Below are 28,000 nucleotides of genomic sequence, written 5' to 3'. Positions count from 1 at the left end.
ATGGGGATCGTACAAAGTGGTGCATTTCAGAATGATGTCGATCAAAGGGAGACACTTTTGAGGTGGATGACATGTCATATTGTTGAGAATAGGCAGAGCACTAAGAGGGTATAGAATCCTACTCTAGCTATCAAAAAGGCGACACTAAGCTTCGTTATGAAGTTCTGATGTTTATTGGTTTAGAATCGACGGTCCCCTACTTAGGCAGACAATGTTGTTAGATGGGACCAGTTCATGATGATAGTGGCCATTACCGCGGGTTTTGAGATTGATTTTACCCGCATCCTGATCGCGGAGATCTACGAGAGGGCCTTCAAGACCACCACCACCTTGCCTTTCCCCTGTTTGATAATCCATCTTTGCTAGGAGGCTTCAGTGCCTATTTGGCATTGTGATAGGTTGCTTGGGGCGACCAAGACATTGGACATCGGCCTTATTCGGAATGATGCCAACCTTGCTACACCCTGGAGGGAGCCATAGGTTGATGTACCACCTTTGGGTGTTGATCTTGCTGCGGATGTGAAGCAGATGCACAGGCTGATTACAGTACCCTTCCATCCCCTACAACAGATGCCTAAGATCTGCCTACTTTAGCCACCAGTCAGGCTCCAAGATCCTCCCGAGCCACTCCCTATTCAGGGTCCACTTCCTTTCCTTTGGCCCAAGTTCAGAATATGGAGACCTAGATGGCCACTTTGCTGCAACATATGAGGCCATGGATGCAACACTCTATTGAGGATTTTCAGGCGAGGATGGATCAGATGATGGATCGGAAAATTCCGGTCTTTCATAAGCACTTGGATTCTTTCGAGTTAGAGTATTGGAGAGGCCTTTTCCTACAATAGATGTGACTACCTTCCAGCCGGAGTTGTGTCACACCCCGAGCCTACACCCTGGGGGGACCGGCACCCGGAGACCATTGCTGGCCGTTCAGATCGCCGACTTGCCAAAATTTTAGAGCCAATACTTTCGGCTAGCCCGACCTAGCTCGCCAAAATTTTAGAGCCAATCATTTTGGTAACCCGCCGACTGGTTCGGCGAGTCTTTCTGCAACTATTTTTCTGTGCTTTTGTTTGAAGGTTTTCTAACTTTTTCGTGATGTTTTGCTGATATGGTAAAGACATATATAGACATACCACCCCGAAAAAGAGTATAAGGTATCACTATCAACGAATGGGGATCAAATCCTCCAAAAAGAGAAAGGCAAGAGCCTCCAACTGGAGGTCAGAGCAGGGGCAAGAAGTCCATTTCTGATAGGGAGACTACTCCCGAGACGTCTCTATTCCTTCATGGGCTCAGGGATTTTATGGAGCTGTGAAGACCTTTTTGGTAGACACACCTGTGGCAGCCCCTAGTGGACCTACTACTTCTGTTGATGTGACTCTGGGCACTGATTCCCAAGATCAAAGTGATGCACTGGGCAGTGATGCCCCGACAGATGGAGTGATTGTTTAGACAAGATTCCCCTTGACCTCCCTCTCTGTCTTGATTTATTTGACCTTTGTATATTTTCTTGCATTTGAGGAAAAATGTTTTATTTGTGATGGGGTGAGGCCCACCTTTTGTGATTTTGTGACTTTCTGGTTTTGTTTATATATTGGGTTTTGAGCCATAATTGTGTTTTTACACTGCTTTTGTGGATGGTTGAGCTTGTGGCTCCTTGTTTTAATTGTAAATGATTTTTGACCCTTCCACGAAAAAAAAATTTGCCACCTCTTGTTTTTGTTGAATGTGGATGTTCTTTTGCAAATTTGAGTATGTATTTTGATCAATACCACTGACTTGAATAGTGCTCATAATCGAACAAAAATGAATGTGCAGCTACGATGAGGACAATTGAAGTTGCATAGTCAATATTTGAACTCTTTGAATCTCGTTGTGACTTGCCAAGTATCGAATTGATTCTCTTGTGATGAACATTGCACACTAGCGAAAGTGTGGAGTCTTGTTTGACTTTGGTGTCAATGCCTTGTGTGATGAGTTTACCGTGAACCATGTGTAATGACACATATAATTTGCCCCTTTGGCCCGGCTGACTAAGTGATGCAATCTATTAATATGATCTTAGGCAACTTTAAAAAGTGTGAAACAATTTGACATTATACCTCTTTTGTGGCCTACCTTGTGAGTCTGTGAACTCCTTTTGAGCACCGTTTGAGCCTTAACCTTTTTCTTGGAAGAAACTTGATGAAAACATAACATTTCTTGATCCAATACCCATAATCCTCATGACTTGTGGTTTGTTTGAATAGGCAACTTAGGCCAAAAGCCTAAGTTGGGGGTGTGGTGAAAAGAGAAGGTAAATCAAGAAATGTAAGAAACTCCCCTTTGACCCATGGTTCTTAAAAAAAATGGAACCCCTCCATAAAATAATTTGATAAACCAGAAAATAATGAAAAAGAAAAAGAAAGGAAAAGTTATGGAATAAAGTTGTGAAAATGCAGAAAGAAATGGGGTTTTCAATAGTCCATATAAAATGAATAATGGGATGACCTGTAAGCATGAATGAAAAAGCGATGAGGAAGAGCAAAGGAAGTGTTGTTCACACCACATTTCATAACGACTATAGCCATTGAGCCTAAATGACCATACATTTGCACTCAGCCCCGTTACAAGCCTTAAAAAAAACCTTTTTGATCTTGAGTGAGCTGCAACAAATGTTGGTTGGAAAATACGGGCAAATCTATGAGTAAAATCATACATTGTGTTCATCTTTGTGAGTGTGAGCGTTGCATTTGATTCCGGAACTTTAAATTGTTGAGCCATTGTGTGCGAATATGGAATCATTCTTTGTGTGAGGGAATTTAAGTACCTTTGTTGAGCTTGACCTTGAATTTGAAGCAAGTATTGTGAGCTTGAGATTCTTTGATATTGGTGAGTCACAACTTGACTATTTGAGTGCACAATTGATTTGTGCATGAGTAAGTTGAATCTTTTTGTGTGCATTCATGATTGAATCTTATGTAACACTGTTTGAGACATCCTTTTTGAACCGTTGAACTTGAGTTTTACTTGAGGAAAAGGAAAAGTTTAAGTTGGGGGTGTTGATTAGTCCACGATTTGGACTCATTTAGGGGTTTATTTTAATAGATTTGTACCAATAACTGATGTAAATTCTTGAATTTTAGGTATTTGGATTGAGGAATAAAGCATGGACACTATTGAGCAAAAAGGAACAAGGCAACTAAAAGAACGAAGGAAAGAAGGCCTGAGGATCGCCTAACCCATTAGGCGAGTCGCCGAACAACTAGGGTCTCACTTAATGTACCAGAGTGCCAAGTCCTGAAGGAGAAAAGCTAGTCGGCGAGAGAAACAAGGAGTCGGTGAGTCGTCGAATGGTTCCGTGATGTAGTGACATATCGCCCAAAGTTACAGAACCTGAAGATGCTGAAGGCAAAAGAAAAATGGTGATTAAAATGACCAAAGGGTGGATCGCAGATTTGATCGGCGATCCCAACTAACTGCCGACTAAACCTCAGCAACACACTTTTCGACAACTATAAATTCTTGTTTAAATTTTTAGCTTAGTATATGATATTTTGTTGAAACATATTATTTTTCAGGTTTGAAGTTTGAGAGCTTAGAACATAATTTAGAGATTAGCTTTGAAGATTTGAAGATTTCCATTTCTAAGAAATTTGAAGTAGGTCTTGAATCTTTTTCATCTTAGACCTTTATAAAGACTATATAAATTGTACCCAGTTGATGGAAACACAACTGGGTAACAATTTTTACCTTTTTACTATGTCTAGCTAAAACCCAATTCTTATAGTGTGATTATGGGTTGATTTAACTGTTGGGTATTGTTAATTGATAGTTTATTTGCTGTTTAAAAGTGATTTCGTTCAGTAATTGTTATTGAATTTAATGGGTTGTAGTTGCAAATACAATCTTAACTTCGTATTTTTGGCTTGATCGAGATAGAGGTTTTAAAACTAAAATTACTGAATCGATGGTCTGTGGATATTGGGTTGCCATGGGTTCAGCTCGAGAGAGTGAATGGACTAAAGCGAAGGTTGTGCTTCATTACTGCTTATTGGTGTTCGAGAGAAACCAATTTGATTCAGGGTAAATTGTTCGAGAGAAAGTTTACCCTGTCTGAACTCTAGCTTATTTACCGATTTATAGCTGCATACTATTAATTTCAATTACCCGATTGTTTACCTTAGCCCATAATCCTATCAAATCCCGAGAATCCCTTCTCCATATTCGTATTTTCATACTATTTGTTGTTTTAGCTAATAATACAAAAAAATCCCCCTTGATATTTGACACTTGTGTCACCCTTAATTTAAACCATGTTTTTATTCGTAAATGTTTTTAGCTATGATTGACTAGAGCATATTCTTATTTGCCTATTGATTCTTGATTATGAACCACCTTCTTGGGACTCCACCCCAACTCACTTAGTTGGGTTATATTACTACTCATGATCGTTGGGACTTAGTATTGGATGAAGTGTCCTGATACGTGAAATAACTAAGTTTACTCCAAACTGAATACATATGAAGCTAAAATACACTAAATACTGAATAACTCAAAATACTGACATGCTAACTGTGAATGCAACATTTATAAACTGAGAATGTGACATTTGAAATCTGGAGCCTAACCTAGCAAGTATAATTTATGAACTAAGAGAAATTACACAATCTACGGTTCTGATTTTTATACAAGGAATTAAGCAACGTTTCAAAGAAAACATGATATTTAGACTGTGGATCCTATAGCAACTGAAATCACAAAAAATTTCCAAGATTTTACAAACCCTAGGTTTAAACAAGCTATGTAGAATCAAGGAACCTATTGGATTTTAGGGACCTAGTAGATGAAAGGAACGCACTAGTGAAATCCCACATGCATGGTGATGAAATCTATGGGGAAATCCTTTAGATTTCAAGGCAGAACTTTGAAGAACGCTGCTGCTTGTTCTTGGGAGGATTGGTTGACTTTCCCCCTTCTCTTTGCTCCAAGTTTGGATGATTTTTGGAGAATGACGGTTCTGGGTATGTCTGACTAGGCTATTAGGCTTAGATTCAGTAAAGCTACATAATTTATGCATCAAACGACATAGTTTAAGTGCCCAATGCATAGGGAAAAGGATCGAAGTGACCAAGACTTTAAACTGACGACTGCAATCCACTACAAGACTGACGGGCAGTCGTTTGAACTACCAACCATCGTTTGGGGTCATCGTTCATGCTCTCCCTATAGGGCTTCACTAAAATGAGCATAACTTTTTACTCTGAGCTTGGATTTTAGCAAACTCAGTAGTGTTGGAAAGAGGATTTAATTATCTTTAATTTGATAGTTTAAGGGCCACCTAATTAATTTTGTGCTAAAAGATATTATTGTTTGAAGTTGACCCAACAAACATTTTCGTCCAATTGGCTGATGACCCTCACTTATGGTCAGACCTACGGTCCGTACTGGTGGATCGTGGGTGGGATCAGAGACCATAAAATTTTGGACCTTAACGACCGAACCCCACCTAGTGTCCTAGTTCTACCTACTGTCCGTGGGTGGTTCTATTAGTACTGACACAATTTTTCTGAAAACTAGGATTTTCTTCATTTTGAGATCTCAGGTGTTACATTATATCCCCCTTGGGAACATTATTCCTCGAATGAAGGCTAAACAACGTGAGTATGGAGGGAAGGAGTTGCAATACCTACCACTAAGTACTACACTTTGATATCTAATTGAGTTGATTTCTAAGAACATGCTAATATGCTGAAATGCAAGAATAACTGAGGGAACAAGATAATGAGACTGAATTACACAGGAGTAAACTCAGAGACTGGAGAGGAACTATTACCTCAAGCTGAAATGGAATCGGAAAGAAAGAGTTGAGGATACTTGGACATCATGGTTGTTTCTGCTTTCCATGTAGCTCCCTCTATGGACTGACTCCTCCACAAAACCTTCACTGAAGCGACTTCCTTATTTCTCAACCAATGGTAAAGAATTTGAACTGACACCTCTTGATAAGTTAGGCTATCCTTCACAGCCACACTCTCTAATGGTACTATTGATGCATGATTAGCCAAACACTTCTTCAACAAGGAAATGTGAATCACTAGATGAATTGCTGCTAGTTTTGCTGGCAACTCTAACTCATAAGCCACATTACCAACTCTTTTTAGGATTCTGTAAGGACCTACTTATATAGGACTGACTTTCCCTTTCTTGCCAAATCGCATCACCCCCTTCATAGGTGACACTTTCAGGAAAACCCAATCATTGATTTCAAACTCTAAGTCCCGTTTCCTCACATCTGCATAGGACTTCTGATGACTCTGGGCTGTCTTTAGTCTATCTCTGATGAGTTGAACTTTATCCATAGCCTCATGAACCGAATTTGGCTAAATTAAGGCTGTTTCACCTACTTCAAACTAACAAATTGGGGACCTACATCTACGCCAATATAGTGCTTCATACATGCAGTCCAAATATTTTAATGAAAGCTATTATTATAGGCGAACTCTATGAGAGTTAGGTGATCATCACAACTACCCTTGGAATCGATCACGCAAGCTCTCAACATGTCATTTAAGGTCTGAATGGTACGCTCTGCTTGACCATCCGTCTATGGATGAAATGTTGTACTGACATTCACCTAAGTAGCCATACCTTTCTAGACCGATTTCCAAAACTGAGATGTAAGCTAAGGAACTCTATCTCAGATGATAGAAAAGGGAACCCTATGCAACCTAACTATCTCACTGATGTAGAGATTGGCGTAGTCCTCCGCTAAATTTGTAGTCTTGACAACAAATAAGTGAGCTACTTAGTGACAGTCAACTATCACCCAAATGGAGTCATAATGTCTGCGAGTACGAGGTAAACCCGTAATAAAGTCCATGTTTATAATTTCCCAGTTCCATGTAGGAAAGTTAATTTATTGAGTCATACCTCCTGGTTTCTGATGTTCTACCTTAACCTGTTGATAGAGAGGACACTTAGCCACAAAATCTACTATGTCCCTCTTCATACCGTTCCACTAAAAGACTTCCCGTAGATCATGGTACATCTTAGTGGCACCTGGATGAATGAAATACCTAGAGTTATGAGCTTCTGTAAGGACCTTCAGCCTCTGCTCACCCACTTTAGGAACAAATAAGCGACCCTGGTAATGAAGCACACCATCTCCCCCTTGGGAGAAAACCTCAACTTTCTGCTGATGAACTGCACCTTTAAGCTGAAGTAATATAGGATCACTATCCTATTTTTCCGTAACCTCTGCTACCAATGAAGATTTTGATCCATTCTAAACTATCACCCCACCATCTGAAGTGTCCATAAGGCAAACTCCTAAGCGACCAAGCCGGTGAACATCTTTGGCTACCTCTTTCCTTTATTCCTAAACAAGTTCTACCCTACACATAGTTAGCCTACTTAGAGAATCACCCACTACAATTGAGTTATCCTGATGGTAAAGCACATTCATGTCATAGTCTTTGAGGAATTCAAGTCATGTCCTCTGATGAAGATGAAACTCTCTCTAGATGAACACATCAACATGAACACCATACAAGTAGTGTCTCTAATTCTTTAGGGCAAATACTATAACTGCAAGCTCGAGGTCATGAGTCAGGTATTTCTTCTAATGGACCTTAAGTTGTCTAGAAGATTAAGATATGACCTTACATCGCTGCATCAGCATACAACCTAGGCCAACCCTGGATGCATCACAATAAATCACATAATCGTTTGAACAATCTAGTAGAGTCAAGACAGGAGTTGTAGTCAACCTAGTCTTCAATTCCGAGAAACTTTTCTCACACTCATTTTACCACTAAAATTTGACCTTCTTCTGAGTCAACTTGGTTAATGGGGGAAGCAATGGATGAAAATCCTTCAACAAATCTCTTGTAATAACCGGCCAAACCCAAGAAACTTCTGATATCTCTTGGAGAGTGGGTTTGGGCCAGATTTGTACTGCCTCAATTTTCCAAGAATCGACTCGGATCCCTTCGTTAGATACCACTTGAACAAGGAAAGCGATGGATGTAACCAGAATTCACATTCGCTGAACTTATCGAAGAGGCTGCGATCTTTGAGAGTTTGCAGAACAACTCTCAGATGAGTCACATGCTCCTCCTCACTCCAAGAATAAATGAGGATATCATCAATAAAGACGATGACGAACAAGCCCAAATGTTGTTTGAACACCCTATTCATTAAGTCCATGAAAGTTTTAGGAGCATTTGTTAGTCCAAAAGACATAACTACAATTTTATAATGACCATACCGAGTTCTGAAGGTTGTCTTCGAGATGTCATTGTCTCTGAGTCTGAGCTTATGATAGCCAGATCTAAGGTCTATCTTATAAAAGCAACTAGCACCCTGAAGTTGGTCGAACAAGTCATCAATTTTGGATATGTGATATTTATTCTTGATTGTGACTCCTATAGTCAATGCATATTCTGAGGGAACAGTCTTTCTTTTTCACGAACAATACTAGAGCACCCCATCGAGAGATACTAGGTCTGATGAAGCCCTTATCTACAAGGTATTTCAACTGCTCTTTCAATTCCTTAAGCTCGACTGGAGCCATTTTGTAATGAGGAATTGAAATAGGTTGGGTATCTAGAAGGAGATCTGTGTCGAAGTCGATTTCACTTTCGAGAGGAACTCTATAAATATCTTCTAGGAACACATTCGAGAACTCATTTACTACAGGGAGTGACTCAAGAGTTGGGATTTCAGAGTTTGAATTGTTAACTCGAGCAAGATGATAGATATACCATTTGGAAATCATTTTTTTGGCCTTGAGGGTAAGAAATGGATCGACCCGTAGGCATTAAGCTACTACCCTACCATTCTAAGACTGGCTCGATGTGAAATTGAAACCGAACGATCCCACTTCTACAATCGACCGAGGCATAATAGAAATGTAAGCAATCTATGTCTGAATGATATCAAAATCTGCCATTTCTAACTCTACAAGATCTACTAAGGTGACTTTTTGTTAGACAGTGAGTGGGAAATTTTGGTATACCCGACTAGCTATAATTGTGTCACCAACTGGAGTAGAGACTGAGGGTTCTAAAAGAGTTTTTAGACTAACACTGAAGTTTACTACTTTATAGGGACTTACAAAAGATAGTGTAGCATATGATCTAACAATGCATAAACATCTAAATGAAATACTTTTAACGTACCAGTGACCATAAAAGGAGAATCATCCTGGTCTTGGCTAGCTTGGAGAACGTACAATCTTTTCTGGCGCTGACCACTACCTATACCAGACGAGGCATGCTAGTGAGTTGGGCAACTTCCTGGTGTTGTTGGAGTTGTAGACTGAGCCCTATTGTTGTTACCTCCTTGCCCCTGCCAGGCAGAATGACAATCCTTTAATATATGGACAGATTAACCACACCCAAAGTATCCCTCTCTGCCTTTAAGACACTCACCCGAATGGTTCTTACCACACATTGGGCAAGTTGGAAAAGTAAGGTTGCCCGAAGCATTCCCATGTTGCTTAGAGCATGATGCCCTTACTATTTGATCCTGTCAAAACATGAGGATGGAGCACTAGCTGATGAAGGTGCTGAGGCTGTAGACCTTCGCTGAAATTGTGAGTGATTCCTACGGTCCGACTTTTGCTGAGAGTATTCATAAATCAATGTTCTAGCCTTCTTGTTGTCCTTAGACATTTCTCTAAGCTTATCTCCCATAACCTGCTGCGCATAAATCATGAGTCTGGAGATATACATGTCCCCTAGAAGCATAAAATTCCTGCACTCGGCCAATCTCGATGTCCCCTAGAAGCATAGCATTCCTGCACTCGGTCTTCACCAGATCAGATACCCCAAACAAGAACTAACTTATTTGAGCCCTTGGATCGGCAACCATGTATGAAGCATACCAGGAGAGCTAGGTGAACTTGAACCCGTACTCTTGGACCGACATTGAACCTTGCTTCAAGTTCATAAACTCTTATGCCTTAGCTTCTCTCAACTTCCTTGGAAAGAACCTATCTATAAAAGCTCTAATAAAACAATCCCAAGCCATTGGAGTTCTATCCACACTCCTATTGTCTTTCCACTGAGTGAACCAAATCTGAGCCACATCTTTAAGTTGATAGTATGCTAACTCAACACACTCACTACCAGTCAGTTGCATTACTTCAACAACCTTCTTAACCTCATCAATAAATTTTTGTGGGTCGTCACCAATCTTCGACCCTAGAAAATAAGGCGGATTCATCTAAACCAAGTCTAGAACCCTAGATGCAGCTGATCCACCATTATTGTTTGTTAGAGCTGGACCTACTAATTTTTCTGATTGGCCACACTTTGAGTCAAGTACTGGAGCGCATTTCGCAATTCTGCATTCGTAACGTCATGGTTTGGGACTGGAGAACTATGTTAGCATTGCATGCATTAGAATTCCGTGCTTTAGCTCTATGAGGAGGAATGATCTGAAACGCATAGCTATAAATTAGAAAGGAGAAGTTGAATCATACCTCACGCAGGATAAGAATAACAAAGAAAGTGAAGTATTTCTTAAAAGACGTGGTATCCTCCCCCTCATAGGCGTGGCACACTTTACACCCATTAAAGAGACTCTACTTAGTGCGACTTTTACACACCCTAGGACTCTTGAACCTAATTCTTTGATACCAAGTTTTTCACGCCCCAAGGCTACCGGCTTTACATAACAAGAGACCTAGGATCATGAGTGACCCCAAGCTAACCCTGAGTTTGGCATATCATAGGCATAATGAAAATAACTAAGTTAAGTAAGAACTATGCGGAAGCTAAATCAATAAATATCTAGTGTGGGAATAAAACCCAAATAGTCTGAACATATAAAACATATTAAGAGCTTTGTGATAACATACAACCACTTAACAACTCAAGTTGAATCTATCACTATGACTCAAAAGCCTCTAACTAGGTTGAGTTGCTGGGACATGCCCCCAGCTAACTCTAACAAAACTAAAAACTAAAAATAATGACTAAATGAAAGTATGTCTATTGTCCTCGGAATATTAGGACTCACCACTGAAGCAACTGATTGCGGACTGAGAAACGATCTAAAAGTTATTTGGATGCTGAGTACCTGAACCTACATCATGAAAAGATGTAGCGTAGAATATGCGTTAGTACTTGAAATGTACTGACACTACAAGAAAAAGCATCTTTAGAGACCAACATTTAGGTATGAGTCAAAAATTCGGTCCATAAAACTATACATTTAAAGACAAGAATATTTTATGGTCGCTGGTTCTCAAATTTACGGACGAAACTTAATTTGGTGCTAAAATAATAATACTATACGGTCCCTAATTCACTAATTTCAGCCGCTTTAGGGCTTTTGCCTCCTAAAAATAGAAGAAATAAAAAAGTGAAAGCACTCTCAAAATATCACCTTCAAAATTTCTAAACCCTCTCTTCTTCGACAGTTGTCGTTCCTACCTTTAAAGTATTACCATAGCATGAACTACTTGTATTCTCTTGTATTCTTCTCTCCTTCGTTCTTTAATTTAACAAGAAAAAGACAACTAAGATGGGGATATATTGAGAAATAATCCGAGAATCCCTAGCCAAATCCAAATCAATCTCATGGTGGTCGGGATATCTGCTAGGAACAATTTTTTTTATCAACACAGACAATGTGGCCAATACAAACTTCAAAACTTAATAGAAACTGAGTTTAAAGCAAGTCAAATGGCAAGAAATATTAGCTAAATATGACTTTATGTGGATACATAAACCGGGAAAGCAAAATCAAGTTACTGATGCATTGAGTCACAATGAGGTATTTGCTACGATTTATGCAATTACTAGACTTGAATATGATTTTCTTAATAAAATTAAGTTTAGTGCTGCTTTTATTTCATTATATGTCAAGTTAATGGATCAAGTGAAAAAGGGTACAGTTAGATGGTATTGTGCTTTATTTTAGAGTGGGGAGAATCATGGTTATGCAAGGTGACGGACTGCGATGAAAACTTCTAAAAGAAACATATGATATTGTTTATGCTAAACATTCAGGCATTGAAAGGATGATCAGATTACTATCCCGAAGTTATTTTTGGCCGAAAATGGAAGATGACATTGAGGCCTATGTAAAATCTTGTTTAATAAATCAACTTGTTAAGACAGAACGGAAGAAGGAAGCAGGGTTGGTGCAACCTTTACCTTTAGCAGAACATCCGTAGGTTTCTGTTTCAATGGACTTCATTAGTAGATTTCCAAAAAGGGAGGGTAATGCGTCAAATATGGTAGTGGTTGACAGATTCTTAAAATACGATAAATTTATTGGTGCCCTACCTTATGTTTTTCCAAGATAGCTGCTGAGTTGTTTTATGAGCATGCTGTTAAAAATTTTGGTATTCAATTAGACATTGTGAGTGATCGTGATACTAGGTTCACTGGCCGGTTTTAGATTGCACTTTTTAACATGTTGGGTACTGATTTGAAGTTCTCAACGACAAATCATCCACAAACTGATGGACAGACTGAAAGGATCAATTATTTGCTTGAAGAATATCTCAGACACTATGTGATAGCGAGTCAAAGGAATTGGGTGCAATCGTTGGACAGTGCACAACTTTGTTATAACTTGCACCGTTTGTTAGCAACAGAAAAAAGTCTGTTTGAGTTAGTTTTGTTTGTACAGCCTTGTGAACACCTAATTTTTGACCAAAACATAAAAATTTTACACCCAATTTTAATACTTAAATATTATTATTTTAGTAGGGTTATATTTAAAATAAACTGAAAGTTACAACAAATTATAAGCTCACTTTATGTTTAAAGTTTAATGAAGAAAGCTTTTGAATTTAACGTATTTTTGTTTTAATCTTTCAAATTTTATCTATTCTAAAAAATAATAATAGTCATATATATCATCGAAAAGTAGAAAAAATAATAATAATAAAAGATAAAAAGAAGAGTCCTAAAAATTTCAAATTACCTTACCTTTATCCTAATTACCCCCAACTTCCTTAACTTATTTGCTAAAAATCCTCCTCCCATTTAGTTTTTTTTATTTTTTATTTTTTTCTCTTCTATTTTTTTTTTCTTTTCTCCTCTTGCACGATCTTTTCTTCTTTTTATTTTTTTTACACGTTTCTTTTTTTTTTCTTTTCTTTCTTTTCTGTTCGTTCTTTCTTTATTTTATTTTATTTTTATTTTTTATTATTTGTTTTGTTAATATTATATTACTATTTTTCTTCCTTTATCTCAATCCTAAAATTCTCAACTAAATTTTAAATTAAATCTTATTCCCATTCCATCACGTTCCTTTTAATTAGCACCAGACTCACACCCCAAACTATTATAAAAACATACGCTCAGTAAAGAAAAAGGATACGCATACACACAGAAAAAAAATAGAAACACAGAGAGAAAAAATATAACAAAAAGTGAGTTTTATTTTTTGAGAATTAGGTCAGCGTTCGAGATTTCGCTCAAGGTTTCGGATTCGTGACTCTTTAAAGTTAATATTAGCTATTAACTTTGGAAATCAGTAGATAGTAGCAGTTGTTTTTGTGGTATCAATTTTCGTAGCGAGGTAACTCTAAATTCTCGCATGATTTAAATAGAATAGTTGTATGAAAACTCGATTCCAATAATATGAAGTTCTTTGAATCGCATATTATTATTATGTAATATCAATCTGTGATGCATGTTGTGAATATTTTTGAGAATTTATGAATGCTTAGGAAAACGAAACCGAAGATGTTTCTTGTTAAAAAAATAATATAAAAATAAAAATAAATGATGTACCATACATTTTTTTATTTTGTCTTATGCTCTTTAGATGCAATTGATATTAAAATTGGTTACATGATATTTAATTTTTTTGAATAGATAATACTTCTTGAAGCTTAGTTTTCATTTAAGAAATTTTGTTGAAATTATTTGTAGACTTGTTAGCTTTTGATGTAAATAAAATTAAAAAAAAAAAAAACTTAAATAATTAATAATTCAGAAAAGCTATCTGGATATGTTTTAGTCCTTTTATTTTTATTTTTGATAAAAAATAGTTTATCTTGATAATAAGCATAGGAAAACTATTACTTTAAGTGGAATTGTTAATTAAGAGGAGAATAAATCTTATTTAGAAATTTAGTATTAAGAATAATAATATTATCATTATTATAAATAATAATACTAACAATAATAATAATAATGATAATAAATAAAGAATAAAAAAAATAAAGAAGAAAAGTAGAAAGAAACAGAACAAAAACTTAAAAAGAGAAAAAAAATGATTAAAACAATAAAATAAAATAAACAATAAATAAATAAAAAAAGACAAAAAGCAGAATGTCCAAAAAAATAAAAAAATAATAAAAAGGATAAAGTAAAAAAAAAAAAACGTAAAATAAAATACAAAGAGACAAAAGAAAAAAATAATAAATTAATAAAACCCAAATCGTAAAAAAGAAAAAAAAAGTAAGGAAAAAAAAAAGAAATTAAAAATCAAGAAGGAAAAATCTTTCTAAAAAATAGTCCTAATCTATTTAGAATTTCTTGCTAAAACTAATCCAGATCACATAAAATTTTATTTCTATTTTAAATCTAACAAAAAAAAATACAATCCTAAAATACTCAAACTCAAAAAATCTCAATCCTACACAAATTCTAATTCCTAGCAATTAGATACCTATATATTTTCTATCTACAATAAAAATAAATAAATACAAATACATGAAAAAGAAAAGGAGAAGAAAAGAAATTACAAGACATTTCAAGATTTGTAAATATCCATCTATTAACTTTACTTTATTATGTTTGAATAAATTTATGTGATATACATTTTTTTTATACATTTTTTAATTAACGAACATATATTAATATAATATAAATAGGTTCAATAATGAGGTAAATAACTTTTATTAATAAGTTAATAATACAGTATTTGAAAATTAATTTAAGTCATATATAGTCAATGAAGCGACCGTGCTAGAACCACGGGACTCGAGGGGTGCCTAATACCTTCCCCTTGGTCAACAGAATTCCTTACCCGATCTTTGTTTTCGCAAACCGAATAAAATAAAGAGTCAAATTTCCTTTTGATTAGGGATTTAAATAAGGTGACTTGAAACACCAAAACTCAATTCCAAGTGGCGACTCTGAATAATAAAATAATCCCTTTTCAAAATGTTACTTTAATTGGAGAAACTCTTTTTTCTTTCAAAACATACATAAATTAATTTTGAGGGAAAAAAAAGGGGTGTGACAAGCGTAACACCCCGTTCGAAGTCACTAAATTTAAGTCCTATGGTAAAGGTCCTGTTGCCTACAGGTATCCGCGTGATAAGCAAGAGATGCTAGATGAAATGCAAGATACCTTGAGGAAGGCGGCTAAGAGGATGAAGAAGTATGCTCACCAATATCGGTGTGCTTTATAGTTTCAGGTTGGGGATAAGGTGTAACATCTCTCTATTTGAAAGAACTAGAATGAGTTAGAATTGGAAAGAGTCATTTTAGGAAAGCAGGAAAAATCTGGAAAATATGTTAAGTTAGGTTAAGTTAAGTTTGAGCTTTTGGTAAAATTCAAACGACCATAACTCCTAGCTCAGGATGAGTTAGGTGTTCTTCTATATACCGAAGGAAATATTTTGGAATTATCTTTCAACACTGCCGAGTTTACGCGATTCCGAGTTTGTATGAGTGAGATATTCCTATTTGAAGTTGGGCTGTCCAAATAAGAAAAGTCTAATGCGGATTATTGAGGGTTAGTTTGGTCTTTTCCTTAAGCAATAATTTTAGTTAGATTTTAGGAGTTTAATTGGGGTCAAATCAGAATTAGATCATTTAGAAAATAGGAAAATCACTCTAAGGCTTGGAGAAAGGAGAAAAGAGGAGAAAGGAGAAGAAAATGCAAGATTCGTCAAAATCGTACAATTTGGTTCTGTATTTCACCAAGGATTCAATCCTACGAGGTATGTGAGATCACATAGAGTTGGGTTAGTGCACCACTCACTAATCATGATTAATTCAGCGAAGTTGTATTGTTTTGAAAGCAGATCTTATGAGTTCTTAATGATAATTCATTTGAAATCCTGTGGGTTCTTGTTGTTGATGTTTCTTAAGTTTGACTCATGATTTTAGGTGTGTTTTCGAGTAGAATCCTCCATATATTGATGGTATAGTTTATTCTAACTGTTTGGGGAAATAACCAATTGAATTAGAGAGTATTAGAGTTGAAAAATAGAGAAGAAAAGTTGGAGGTTTCGGGGCAGAGGCCTAGGGCACCGCCCCAGCCCCCAGCCAGAGCAACCCAAATGGGGCTCTAGGGTGCCGCGCCAGATAGAGCGTTACAACCCAGTCCCTGAAATTCAATGCTTGGTGCCCCATGACTTTCGGAGCGGCAATGACGCCAATTATTCCACTTTTTTCCCTTTTTTTCCGTACTAGTTCCTCAGCAACGTACCTCTATTTTCTAGTCGATTTCTATACTCTAAGGTACGTATAAACATCATGAAATCATCATTAACACGAGATTATGTGCCTTGAATACATACTTCAATTCAAGGATACTTAAGAGTTAATTCAAGAGAAGTTCATAGAGGTTTTCAGTGATCTTTCACAAACGTTTTAACTTTGGTTTAAGACTTAATCGTTGAGTTGAGTAATGAGTAAGAGTAAAGTTCATTTCTTCAAAGATTATACGTGAACTAAGTATTCCCACGAGTTAAAGATGTTTTCACATTTGAGCAAAAAGGAAACACCTATTTCCAAGAGAGCTTTTAAGCTAAGTTTTGAGTAATTATCTCAAACCAAAGAAAGAGTTTTTTCTCTTAAAAACATATGAGCTGAGTATATTTTGGGAGTAGTATTAAGCACCTATATGGGGACGCGAGTTCATAATAACTGAAGACTCGATAAACCATGTAGCCATCATGGGTAGTAAAGGATCATACTTTTTAGATGATTCCTTAGTACTTTTTAGCATAGACTAGTGGATCCACTTAGTTAAGGCGTTCTATTTTACAACAAAGCATAAGATAGTTTTGGCAGCGTGGGCAAGATGATGTATCATCACTTAAATTCATAGTGGTGGTTGTCGGTTAGAGAAAACCCCATTGTATTATATTACTTTATATGTAAACTGAGTTGTTATTGCATTTCTTTAACAAATTGAGTTGCTACCTACTATTTTAAATGCTTTGTATAACTGCACCATTATTGTTGTTTAACTTTGCATTTGAGTTGAGTTATTCATGAGTTGAGTAAAGTCAAAGTAAGTGTTTTTTCCAGATTCTTTCCAAGCTTATGTCATGTTTTGTATTCCCCTCGCATACTCGTACATTCAATGTACTGATGTCATCTGGCCTGCATCATTTTATGATGCAGACACAGGTAACCAGGATCAATACCCAGCACCTCGTTGATCCGGTTAAGCACTCAGGGTCAGTTGGTGAGCCTCTTTGCTTTTCGGAGGGCTCCTTTTTATAATTTGTTTTTAGTAATTTAGTTGTTAGGATGATTGGGGGTCTTGTCCCGACATCCCTTCTTGTTTTAGAGGCTTCAGAGACAGTTAGTAGTTCATTTTTCTTTACATTGTTATTTCTTATATTAAGACTTGAGTTACCAATTTAGCCAAGTTGAGTGTTTGACCTTTACACGTTCTAAGTTAATTTATTAAACAGTTAAGTAGAGATGCATTGAATCCTTGTATGAAGCTTTAAGTCTTCCGCTAAAAGTTAAATAAGACCAAGGGTTCGCTTGGGGCCGAAAATGTTTCTCGGGTGCCAGTCCCACCAAGGGTGTAGGTTCGGGGAGTGAAATATTTGGTATCAGAGCCCAAATTTCAAGGGTCCTAGGGAGTCGATCAAGCTGTGTATATAGAGTCTTAGTTATTGGTGTGAAGTGCGCTACATCTATAATTAGGAGGCTGCAACACTTAGGAAATTACCTCACTTCTTACACACTCAGTTCGTGCGGTAGAGTTTGATCTCTAAAAAGTTTCTTCTAATTCATTCTTGTGCGTGTCTTTCAGTTAATCATGCCTCCACGAAGAGTTTTCCGAGGCTATCCTACTAGGAGGAACGTTGAGGAGCAAGGGGTACCTAATGCACCTGAAGTGCAACGCAAGGAAAAGTCACGAATGTTGAATTTAGGGAAGCGATTTGAATGTTAAGCCAAGCTGTGACTAACCAGGTTGGGCAGCAAAAAGGAGCTAGAAAAGAAGTGGCTGATACTTCGAGGATCCGAGAGTTCTTGAGGTTGAATCCTCCAAGTATCACTGGTTCAAGAACTACTGAGGATCCAAAAAGTTTAGTTGAGGAACTGAAAAAAAAGGTATTTAAGTTTATGCACATTCCCTATGTTGGGCGAGTAGAACTAGTTGTATATCAACTGAAGAATGTTGTTAGAACTTGGTTTGACCAGTGGAAAAAGCGTAGAGCTGAGTGAGCACCACCTGCGAGTTGGGCTAAGGTACGAGTGTTTCTCACCCTTAAGCAGGATCGACTAAGTGTTCATGAGTACAACTTGAAGTTCACCCAACTTTCCCGTTGTGCTCCGGAGATGGTTGAGGATATGAGAAGTAGGATGAGACTTTTTGTTGATGGGTTGTCCCGTCTGTCAAGCAAAGAGGGCAACGCAGCCATGCTAATTGGGACATGGATATAACTAGGTTGATGGTCTATGTGCAGCAGGTTGAGGAACATAAGCTGAGGGATAGAGAGGAGTTCTGAAAAAAGAAAGCGAAGACTAGGAATGAGCCCGGGCAGCACAGAAATAATTTGAACCGGTCTTCTTTCAAACAAAAGAAAAAGGAACCTGATCCATCTGCTAGTGCACTTGCACCCAGAAACAAAGGTGAGTACATTAGTCAGAATTCACAGCACTTCTGATCTTGACCTGTACAGTCTCAGGGTAGTGTGCCACAAGGAGGTAACCTTCATGTGCTAAGTGTTGTAGGACCCATCAAGGTAAATGTCGCGATGTCTCCACAGGTTGTTTAAAATGTTGACAAGAGGGTTGCTTCATGAAAGAATGCCCTAAGAATCGGCAAGGTAATGGAAATCAGGGCAATAAATCCCAATCTTCATCAGTTGCTCCACTCGACAGTGTTGCACCTAGAGGAGCTACTTTCGATACTGGCGGAGGAAGAAACCGCCTTTATACGATCACTAGTCGTCAAAAGCAAGAAACTTCTCCAGATGTTGTCACTGGTATGATCAAAGTCTTTACTCTTGATGCTTATGCTTTGTTAGACCCAGGAGCAAGTTTATCTTTTGTGACTCCTTATGTTGAAAATAATTTTGATGTTCTGCCTAAGAAACTTTGTGAACCCTTTTGTGTTTCTACACCTGTTGGGGAGTCTATTGTAGTTTACTGAGTATATCGTGATTGTGTCGTTTCCATCAATCACAAGAACACCATGGCCGATTTAGGTGAGCTAGACATTGTAGATTTTGATGTCATTCTTGGTATGGACTGGTTTCATGCCTGTTATGCCTCCATTGATTGTAGAACTCGAGTTGTTAGGTTCCAAATTCCTAATGAGCCAGTTATAGAGTGGAGTAGCAGTTCAACAGTGCCTAAGTGAAATGACCCAAAAAGTTCTTAAAAATGTGCTTCGGAAGTTACCGGAAACTTGTTTAGCTATATATAAAAATCTGTTTCGTTTTTTGAAAATCCGACTTCATATTCTTGTTTAGGGGGTCAAATTGAGTGGGAAATGGGTCTAACCCAAATTTTAGAGCAACTGTATCAAAATCCGAAATTTCCAAGTGAAGCCTTTTTCGAGGGTCTACTTTGGAGGGTCATATCTCCTAGCACACAAATTATTGGGTGTCCAATAACATATCCATGGAAAGCCCTTTGAGTTAGCTACCTAACGCACTTCGTTTCACCTCATTCGGAGTTCGGACGAAGAAGTTATGCCCATTTTCGTAAAATCTGTTCGGCAGGAAAGGCAATTTCCAGTGAGCGTTTTTACTGTTCACCCGCCTCATTTGTTTTTCTAAGTGTTGGACCATTTTTCCAAAGGGCATATGTTATTTCCTATATACCATTAGTTCAATTCCCATCTCTAAAACATTTCCCAAAACACCTCTCCCATACTTAGACACATTTTCTCTCAAGTTCTCTCAAGAACCCTAATCCAAAACCTTCTTCAAGATTGAAGAGACTCTTGCTCCAAGTTCCAAGCTTCCATTGAAGACACTATCAAGACCTTCATAAAAACTCAAGGTATGTGGTGTTGAACTCATGGGTCCTTCCACCCATAGTGCCTAGACTCTATTCTACTCACTAATTCATGGTTTAAGTTAAGATTCATAAATTAGTCTTGTTCTTTGTAATAATTTCCTGCACATTGAATTTTAAACATGAAAAGTGATTGTTTTGAGCATGTTGTGACTCTAGAACTTGAACCTAAATTTGGAATGGATGTGGAGATTTTCATGTGGTATTATGGGTGTTAAAAAGGTGTTGTTGTAGGTTGTTCACTGGTTTGGCTGCATAATTACTACCCTATTTTCCATGCTCTTTGATTCCATTACATGCCTTCAAGGTGTTTGACAAAATGTCCAACTATGGAGAATTGATGAATCAATGCTTTAAAGCTTGAGTTATGAGATGTATGGAAATCCAGAGATGTGTTGATGACAAACTAAGCTTGTGTATATGTTCATTTCATACGTGAGATTGCATTAGAGCCTAATGGGAATTTCCTATATAAAGTGTTGCATGACCATGCCCGGTCCAGGGGAAAAGAACCGGACAACCATGTGAGAGGTTTATATCTCACCACCTAGGATGCTTGGGGTGTGACCAACATCAACCATGTGAGAGGTTTATATCTCACCACCTAGGATGCTTGGGGAGTGACCAACATCAACCATGTGAGAGGTTTATATCTCACCACCTAGGATGCTTGGGGTGTGACCAACATCAACCATGCGAGGGGTTTATACCTTGCCACCAGGGTGTCCGGGTGTGAACGACATCCCCCATCCTATGTTGGGGTTATATATTGGTTGGATTATGCATACATATATGATATCTACTATTAGTATAGATTTACTTAAACATGTTTTGACTTCACTTTGATCATGCATCCTCATATTATTATTCATAATGCCTATGAAACTATTTTTTGTATTTCGATTGTGTCCTTGTCTATTGTTGTGTTGCACCCCGCATACTTAGTACATTCCAAGTACTAACGCATATTTTGCCTACATGATGTCACCATGTAGGGACCGGAGCTACTCTTGATCCTTCTCTCCATTCACGTGGCTAGTACGGTGCTTATCCGAGTTGTTGGTGAGTCCTCAATGATTCGAGGGCTATGTTATGTTTCCTACTCCTATGTTTTGAGACCTTAGCTTGCAATTGTATTTTGACTATGAGGGGAGCCAGTAGTATGTCATGGCCCCGTCCTATCTATGTATGTAGAGGTGTGCGTTGGACACGTATTTTGTAAATGAGCTTGACTCTTGTTCTATGATGTCATTTTGAAATGGTTTGCCCTTAGTCCCTATTTCCCGTTTAATAAATGTTGAATGTACTTCCGCGATCGATGAAGTGTGATGACAAGTTTGAGAGGCTTGTTTGGGGTTCCTTCGGGTTCCTCATTCGCCATGTCACGTCTAGGCCCTAGGCTTGGGTCGTGACACTAAGGGTCGTTTCATTTCATACCTTAAGGCGATAAAGTTAGTTTCAAAAGTTTGTGTATACACTTGGTCCGAGTTAATGACTATACTTTTGAGACACCTCTTATTGAGTCAATTTCAGTTGTAAATGAGTTTCCAGATAATCTAGCCGAAGTCCCTCCTGAGAGAGAGAGATAAACTTCGGTATAGATATTCTTCCCGATACTCATCCTATATCTATTTCACCATACAGAATTGCACTAGCAAGGTTAAAAGAGTTGAAGGAGTAGTTGAATGTTCTCCTAGATAAGGGTTTCATTCGATTAAGTGTCTCACCTTGGGGAGCTCTGCTCTTATTTGTGAAGAAGAAGGATGGTTCCCTTAGGATGTGTATAGACTACCGCCAGTTGAACAAGGTTACCATCAAGAATAATTACCCTCTTCTGAGAATTGATGATCTCATTGATCAACTTCAGGGTGCTACTTGTTTCTCTGAGATAGACCTTAGATCAGGCTACCATCAGTTGAGGGTAAAGGAATGTGATTTTCCAAAGACACCATTCAGGACCTGTTATGGTCATTATGAGTTCCTAGTTATATCCTTTGATTTGACATATGCGCCTGCAACGTTCATGGACCTTATGAATAGAGTATTCAAGCCTTATTTAGATATATTAGTTATCATATTCATTGATGAGATACTAATCTATTTGAGGAATGAAGAATATCATGCTAGTCATCTCAGACTAGTTCTCCAAACTTTAAAGGATAGAGAGTTATATGCCAAGTTCTCTAAGTGTGAGTTTTGGCTTGAGTCTCTGACATTCTTAGGCCACATTATGTCTTGAGAGGGAATTAAAGTTGATACCCAGAAAATACAAGCAATGCAGAATTGGCCTAGACCCACATCTCCAACTAATTTTAGGAGTTTCTTGGGTTTGACTGGGTATTATAGAAGGTTCATAGAGGGGTTCTCATCTATTTCATCCTCTTTGACAAAGTTAACTCAGAAAATAGTGAAATTTCAATGGTCTGAAGCTTGTGAGAAAAGCTTTCAGGAGTTAAAAAAGAGGTTAACTACTTCCCTAGTATTGACCTTATCAGAAGGCATGCAAGGCTTTGTTGTTTATTGTGATGCATCTAGAGTTGGTTTGGGTTGTGTGTTAATGAAGAATGGCAAGATTATAGCGTATTCCTCCAGACAGTTGAAAGTTCATGAGAAGAATTACCCAACCCATGATATAGAGTTGGTTGACGTAGTATTTGCTTTGAAAATATGGCGCCATTATCTTTATGGTGTTCATGTAGATGTGTTCACCGATAACAAGATTCTTCAGTATATGTTTACTCAGAAAGAGCTTAATATCACACAAAGGAGGTAGTTAGAATTATTCAAGGATTATGACATGAGTATTATTTACCACTAGGGTAAGGATAATATTGTTGCTAATGCCTTGAGCAGGTTATCTATGGGTACACTACAAGAAAACTGCCCAATAGCGAAGGGAAAATTGGTCCCTATAAGTATGAACCTGGTCCCAAAAAGGGAAATAGCGACCAGTTACACTTGTCCTTATAGGCCTAGTCGCTAAGGACCTTTAGAGACGAGATTATCGGGCTGGTCGCTGATTCTTTTTCGCGACTAGTATATCACTGGTCCTTAAAATACTTTTAGGGACCATATATCTGGTACCTATTCGCACTTATTGAAATTGAAATTATGGTCGTTAAATCATTTTGCAACTAGTTTTTAACTGGTCCATAATTATTTTAGGACGACTTCTAAGCTGGTCTGTAAATCAGTTTGTGACCAGCTTGAAGCTGGTCTATAAATCAATTTTCGACCAGTTTGAAACTGGTCCGTAAATGAGTCTGCGACCAGTTTGTAGCTCGTCGAATTTACGAAAACTTTTAAGCTGGTCCCTAAATCATTTTGGGACCATTTTGAAGGTGGTCCATAAGTCATTTCACAACCATTTAAAATTTCCTACCCAAAGGAATACGGACTAACAATCTAGTCCTTAGATCACATATAATTTGCACCTAGAAAATATGATCAATAATATAAAGTTGTCACTTTCATATATAATATATAATGTAATTACAAAATAAGGTGAATATAAGTCATCTCACTAAGCTAGTAACAATATTGTGATCATGAATCCTTAGCAAAAAAATTATATACTATCCTTAAACTATATATAATCCAAAGTTGCCTTCACCTTCCCAACAAAAAATGGTCAATCTACATGTTGTTTAACATCGAGTTTCTGCAAAATTTCAGCATCCAAAATATGTAAAAGAATTTAAACTTTCATTTAGAAAACCTATATATAAAAATAAGCAGAAAGGACACAAATGCTATTTTTGTTTCCAAGTTACGTACACATTTTGGAGGTGGGAAATCAACAAGATTTGGTTTGATTTATGATTCCGTTGAGAATGCCAAGAAGTATGAGCCAAAGTATAGGCTCATCAGGAATGGGCTTGACACTAAGGTTGAGAAGTCTAGGAAACAAATATTGAAGGAAAGGAAGAACAGATTAAAGAGTACTTGTGGAAAGATTAAAGAGTACTTGAGAGTTGCCATTAGTTAGTTTTACATGTTACTGTTATTTCAGTAGAGTTCTTATCAACAGTGGAACGTAGGACATTCTGTTTGTTTATAAGTAGGACTAAAAATGTAACACTTTATCAAAGGATAGGGACTATTCAATGAGTGTGGGTATGAACATGGATAGGGGACTAGAGACATCTAATTCATTCACACGTTTACACAAGTTGTTACACAGGTTACTCATAGGAAAATAATGCAGGAGATTGGGGTATATGGCAAACGATGTGGAGGAGGAGTAGCACAACACAAAACCAATTTTAATGAGCATCATAACATGTAATGTAAGAGGCACAAATCAAGTATATAAGCATAAGGAGATGAAGGCATTTTGTAGAGAAAATAATTTTATTCTATTAGGTATACTAGAAAACAAAGTCAAAGAAGAGAGAGCACCAAAAATCATAAAGAACCTTGGGGATAAATGGAAATGGCTGTGAACTACAATATTGATCGAAGGGGAAGGATTTGGGTATTACGGGACTACTCTATCATCAACTTTAGAGTTGATGTTGTGCACTAACAATTTATCTTTGGATATTGTACTAGAATAAAATCGAATACTAGATTTTACTTTGGAGCAGTGTATGGGTTACAGAAAATTGAACTACAAGAGGGCCTTATGGGGTGACTTAGAACCAGTGATCAATAATGTTGCAGCACCAAGTGACTGATTCTAAAATGCTAAATACTGCAGCTCAAAGTGACAGCTTCTAAAATGCTGCAGCTCAAAGTGACAGCTTCTAAAATGCTGCAGCTCAAAGTGACAGCTTCTAAAATGCTGTAGCTCAAAGTGACAACTTCTAAAATGCTGCAGCACCAAGTGACAGATTCAAAAATGCTGCAGCACCAAGTGACAGATTCTAAGTGACAGATTGTTAATGCTGAGTGAGTTCAGCAATGGCCAAACATAGAGGGAGTAATCCTAGAACCCATTTTTCAGATCACTGTCCACTTAGTAAAAATGGAGGAACATGATGGAAAGGGTCCGAAGCCTTTTCGATTTTATAACTACATAGCAGAGCATTGAATTTTTATCACAGGAGTAGAGAAGAGCTGGAATAGAAGAATCTTACATGTTCTAAATGAGTTTCTTGTCCTCACTTGAAAATCCTTAAATAGTCAAAAATCCCTTTTTCTCTGCAAAATTTCATCAGGAGTTAGTGTGCTGAAAAAAATATAGAGTTACATTGTACATGTTCTAAACAACAAGGGAAGTCTAAAGGTATACACAAAAACATGAACCACTATATGTACTGTATACGATTACATTTTCACTCTCACAGATACAACTAGGACAATGTACTCACACCTTACTCGAAGCCACTTTGAACGACCCAACAAAAATCTTAAGATGTAAGATCGAAATCATAGTATGCAGTATGTCAACCACTTTAATTTTACAGGAAACTGTTACAGCACGCATAATCATTCAACTACTTTTATAATATATATCAAACACACAAATATATTTTACGATAGAACAACCAACAACTAATAGCTTCGCTATGCAGAACCAGCAAAATAAAATGATGTTTCAGGTAAGTTTTTACTCACATGGTATCATCAAGTATCCGAATAGTCATTCTCTTGAATTGGAGGCTGGAAATTAGGGTGTTGCGCTAAAAAAAATTCTTTCAATTGCTTCAGTTCTTTCATCTCATTTTGAAAGTTAGATATGCAATCCTTCAAAGACTTATTTTCTTTTTGAGTTGAACGTAGCTCAACCAACAATTCAGGTTTTGAGGAAGCCCCACCTTTCAAATATCTTGATATTCACAATATTGGCTGAAAGCAAAGATTGTCAGCTAGTTTCGAGTCAATGTTGTTCAAGAAATTGCAAAAAATTGAAATAGAGAAAGTAGAATTAAACTAGAATGCTACTGAATAATTCAAATGCTTTAACAAAGCTCCTCTTAGTTGAGTGTTTTATTCAGCATTGACATCAGAGCTTACTATATTGGTTCTGTCAAATGATAATTGTTCTCAGAGATTCTATGAGACATTAAATGTGAACAAGAAGTACTTATTTTGTATATAAAGACTGAAGGAAAATGTTCCTGGAATCTCAGTGTATAGTGAAGAAAATTTAGTCTCAAGTTCAATTCTTGTCTCTCTAGCATTTTATGTCTAAAAATGTTAGAATAGAACTGTATATAGTGTCCTACGTGGAAAACGATTGTGACCAAACGGAGAAAAAAGAGAAAAGAATGCATAAGTAGAGGGAGAAAAGTCCTTTAGATGTTGACAAAATTCTTTGGAAATATCTAAATATAATTCTGAGACTTTTCCACTCCCAATATGTTAGAATAGACTTCTTTATATGTGTGTTTTTTACCATTAACTCTTTTCACCTTTTCGTGAGTCTCATATCTCAACTATCCAGTGTTTGCTTTTACCTACCTAAAGTATCACTCCCTCTGTATTAAAACATACCTTCGATGTTGAATACGCCTACACACACCTGTTGTCGAGTAGGAACAATATTTAGTGAACTCTGCATCGTGGTGTGTTTTGATACAAAGAGAAGAGTGATATATAGTTTAGATAGGTGAAAGCAACAATGGATAGTTGATATATGAAACTCACAAAAAAAAAGTGATAGTTGTCTCTTCACTAGGCTTGACGACTAAGTCTATATATTGATGCAAGACTTCAAGTCTTTACACCAAGATATACGTTTCTCACAAATTTTCCAAATCAATTATGCTTTTAAATGTTAAGTGTAGTGAACAAATGCCTTCTATTTCTTTCAATATGATTAATCTTATAAACATCTTCAAATGCATCAGTAGAAGTAATAATGTTCATAACATTACGCAGAAGAAGAACGATCATTTTGTGGGTTATAATATGTACAGTGGCTGTGAAGGCTTTAGCATATACTATAAGCTTTCCGATGAATACATAGGAGCAGACAATATTCCTACCAACTGTTCACTAATCAGATTGCCAATTCAGTCAAGTCACGGTGATTTGTTCAACATGTTAGGTCTCGAAATTCTAGTAGAATGAAAATTATCTGAGGAATGTAACAAATGCCATTATGGTGGAGGTCAATGCCAGAGTGATAAAACCAACAAATTTTCTTGTCACAAAGGTAGACATCTCCAAAATAATCTGTATTTCAAGGTCAAGTTCATGCTTCTTAAGTCACTTTCTTGTTTCATGACGCATAGATAATACATTTCGTATTAATTCCTCCTTTTGTAGATGCAAAAATACCTACAAGTAGTACCGACCAAAGAATAGTAACAACCGAAAGAAACATGGGGAAGCTGATTCTGGTCACAGGTACTAGAATATATTTAATTGCTTTCATGTTATTCTTATTACAGAATTTTCATGCATAACATTTAAATTCTCATCATTTTGTATTAGCTCAAAACCTTTCTCTAGTGATAAAGAAACAAAAAGAAAAGAATTAAATAGTTTTCAGTACACAAAATATATGGATGTGGAGTTGAGGGAAATTTTTTTCTCTGATGGGTCATGATTTCATTTTTTCCCATAGGTGCAAGTTTGTCTACTGTTGGACTGTTGGCTTTACTACTCTTTTGCTTCAGAGAAAAAAAGTTGTGGTACAAATACATCAGGTTTTGGGAATCTAATGCTGAGGATCACCAAAAAGTTGAAGAATTCTTAAAGAACTATGGATCATATGCTCCAAACAGATACAATTATACAGACATCAAAAGAATCACCGGTCGCTTCAGAAGCAAACTAGGACAAGGAGGATTTGGTAATGTGTACAGAGGAAGAAGAGTTGTTAGTCCTTCAAGTTAGAGATCTCTCTTCTTGAC

General features: G+C 37.0%; 1 protein-coding gene across 1 annotated transcript; it reads left to right on the top strand.

The window, feature by feature from the left end:
• On the top strand, window positions 1–27,983 carry LOC125814891 (uncharacterized). Its single transcript, XM_049494342.1, has 7 exons — window positions 1–108; window positions 1,300–1,443; window positions 17,974–18,039; window positions 18,135–18,275; window positions 18,848–18,910; window positions 19,009–19,153; window positions 27,712–27,983. The coding sequence occupies exons 1-7, from the start codon at window positions 1–3 to the stop codon at window positions 27,981–27,983; spliced, it is 939 nt and encodes a 312-aa protein (XP_049350299.1).
• Window positions 27,984–28,000: the final 17 nt, after the last annotated feature.

The sequence above is a fragment of the Solanum verrucosum genome, unplaced genomic scaffold (assembly GCF_900185275.1).
Source record: "Solanum verrucosum unplaced genomic scaffold, falcon-dt-bn FXZP01000266.1, whole genome shotgun sequence".
NCBI lineage: Eukaryota > Viridiplantae > Streptophyta > Magnoliopsida > Solanales > Solanaceae > Solanum > Solanum verrucosum.
Note: the sequence above shows the minus strand (reverse complement) of the source record. Positions and strands in the feature narration are given on the sequence as shown.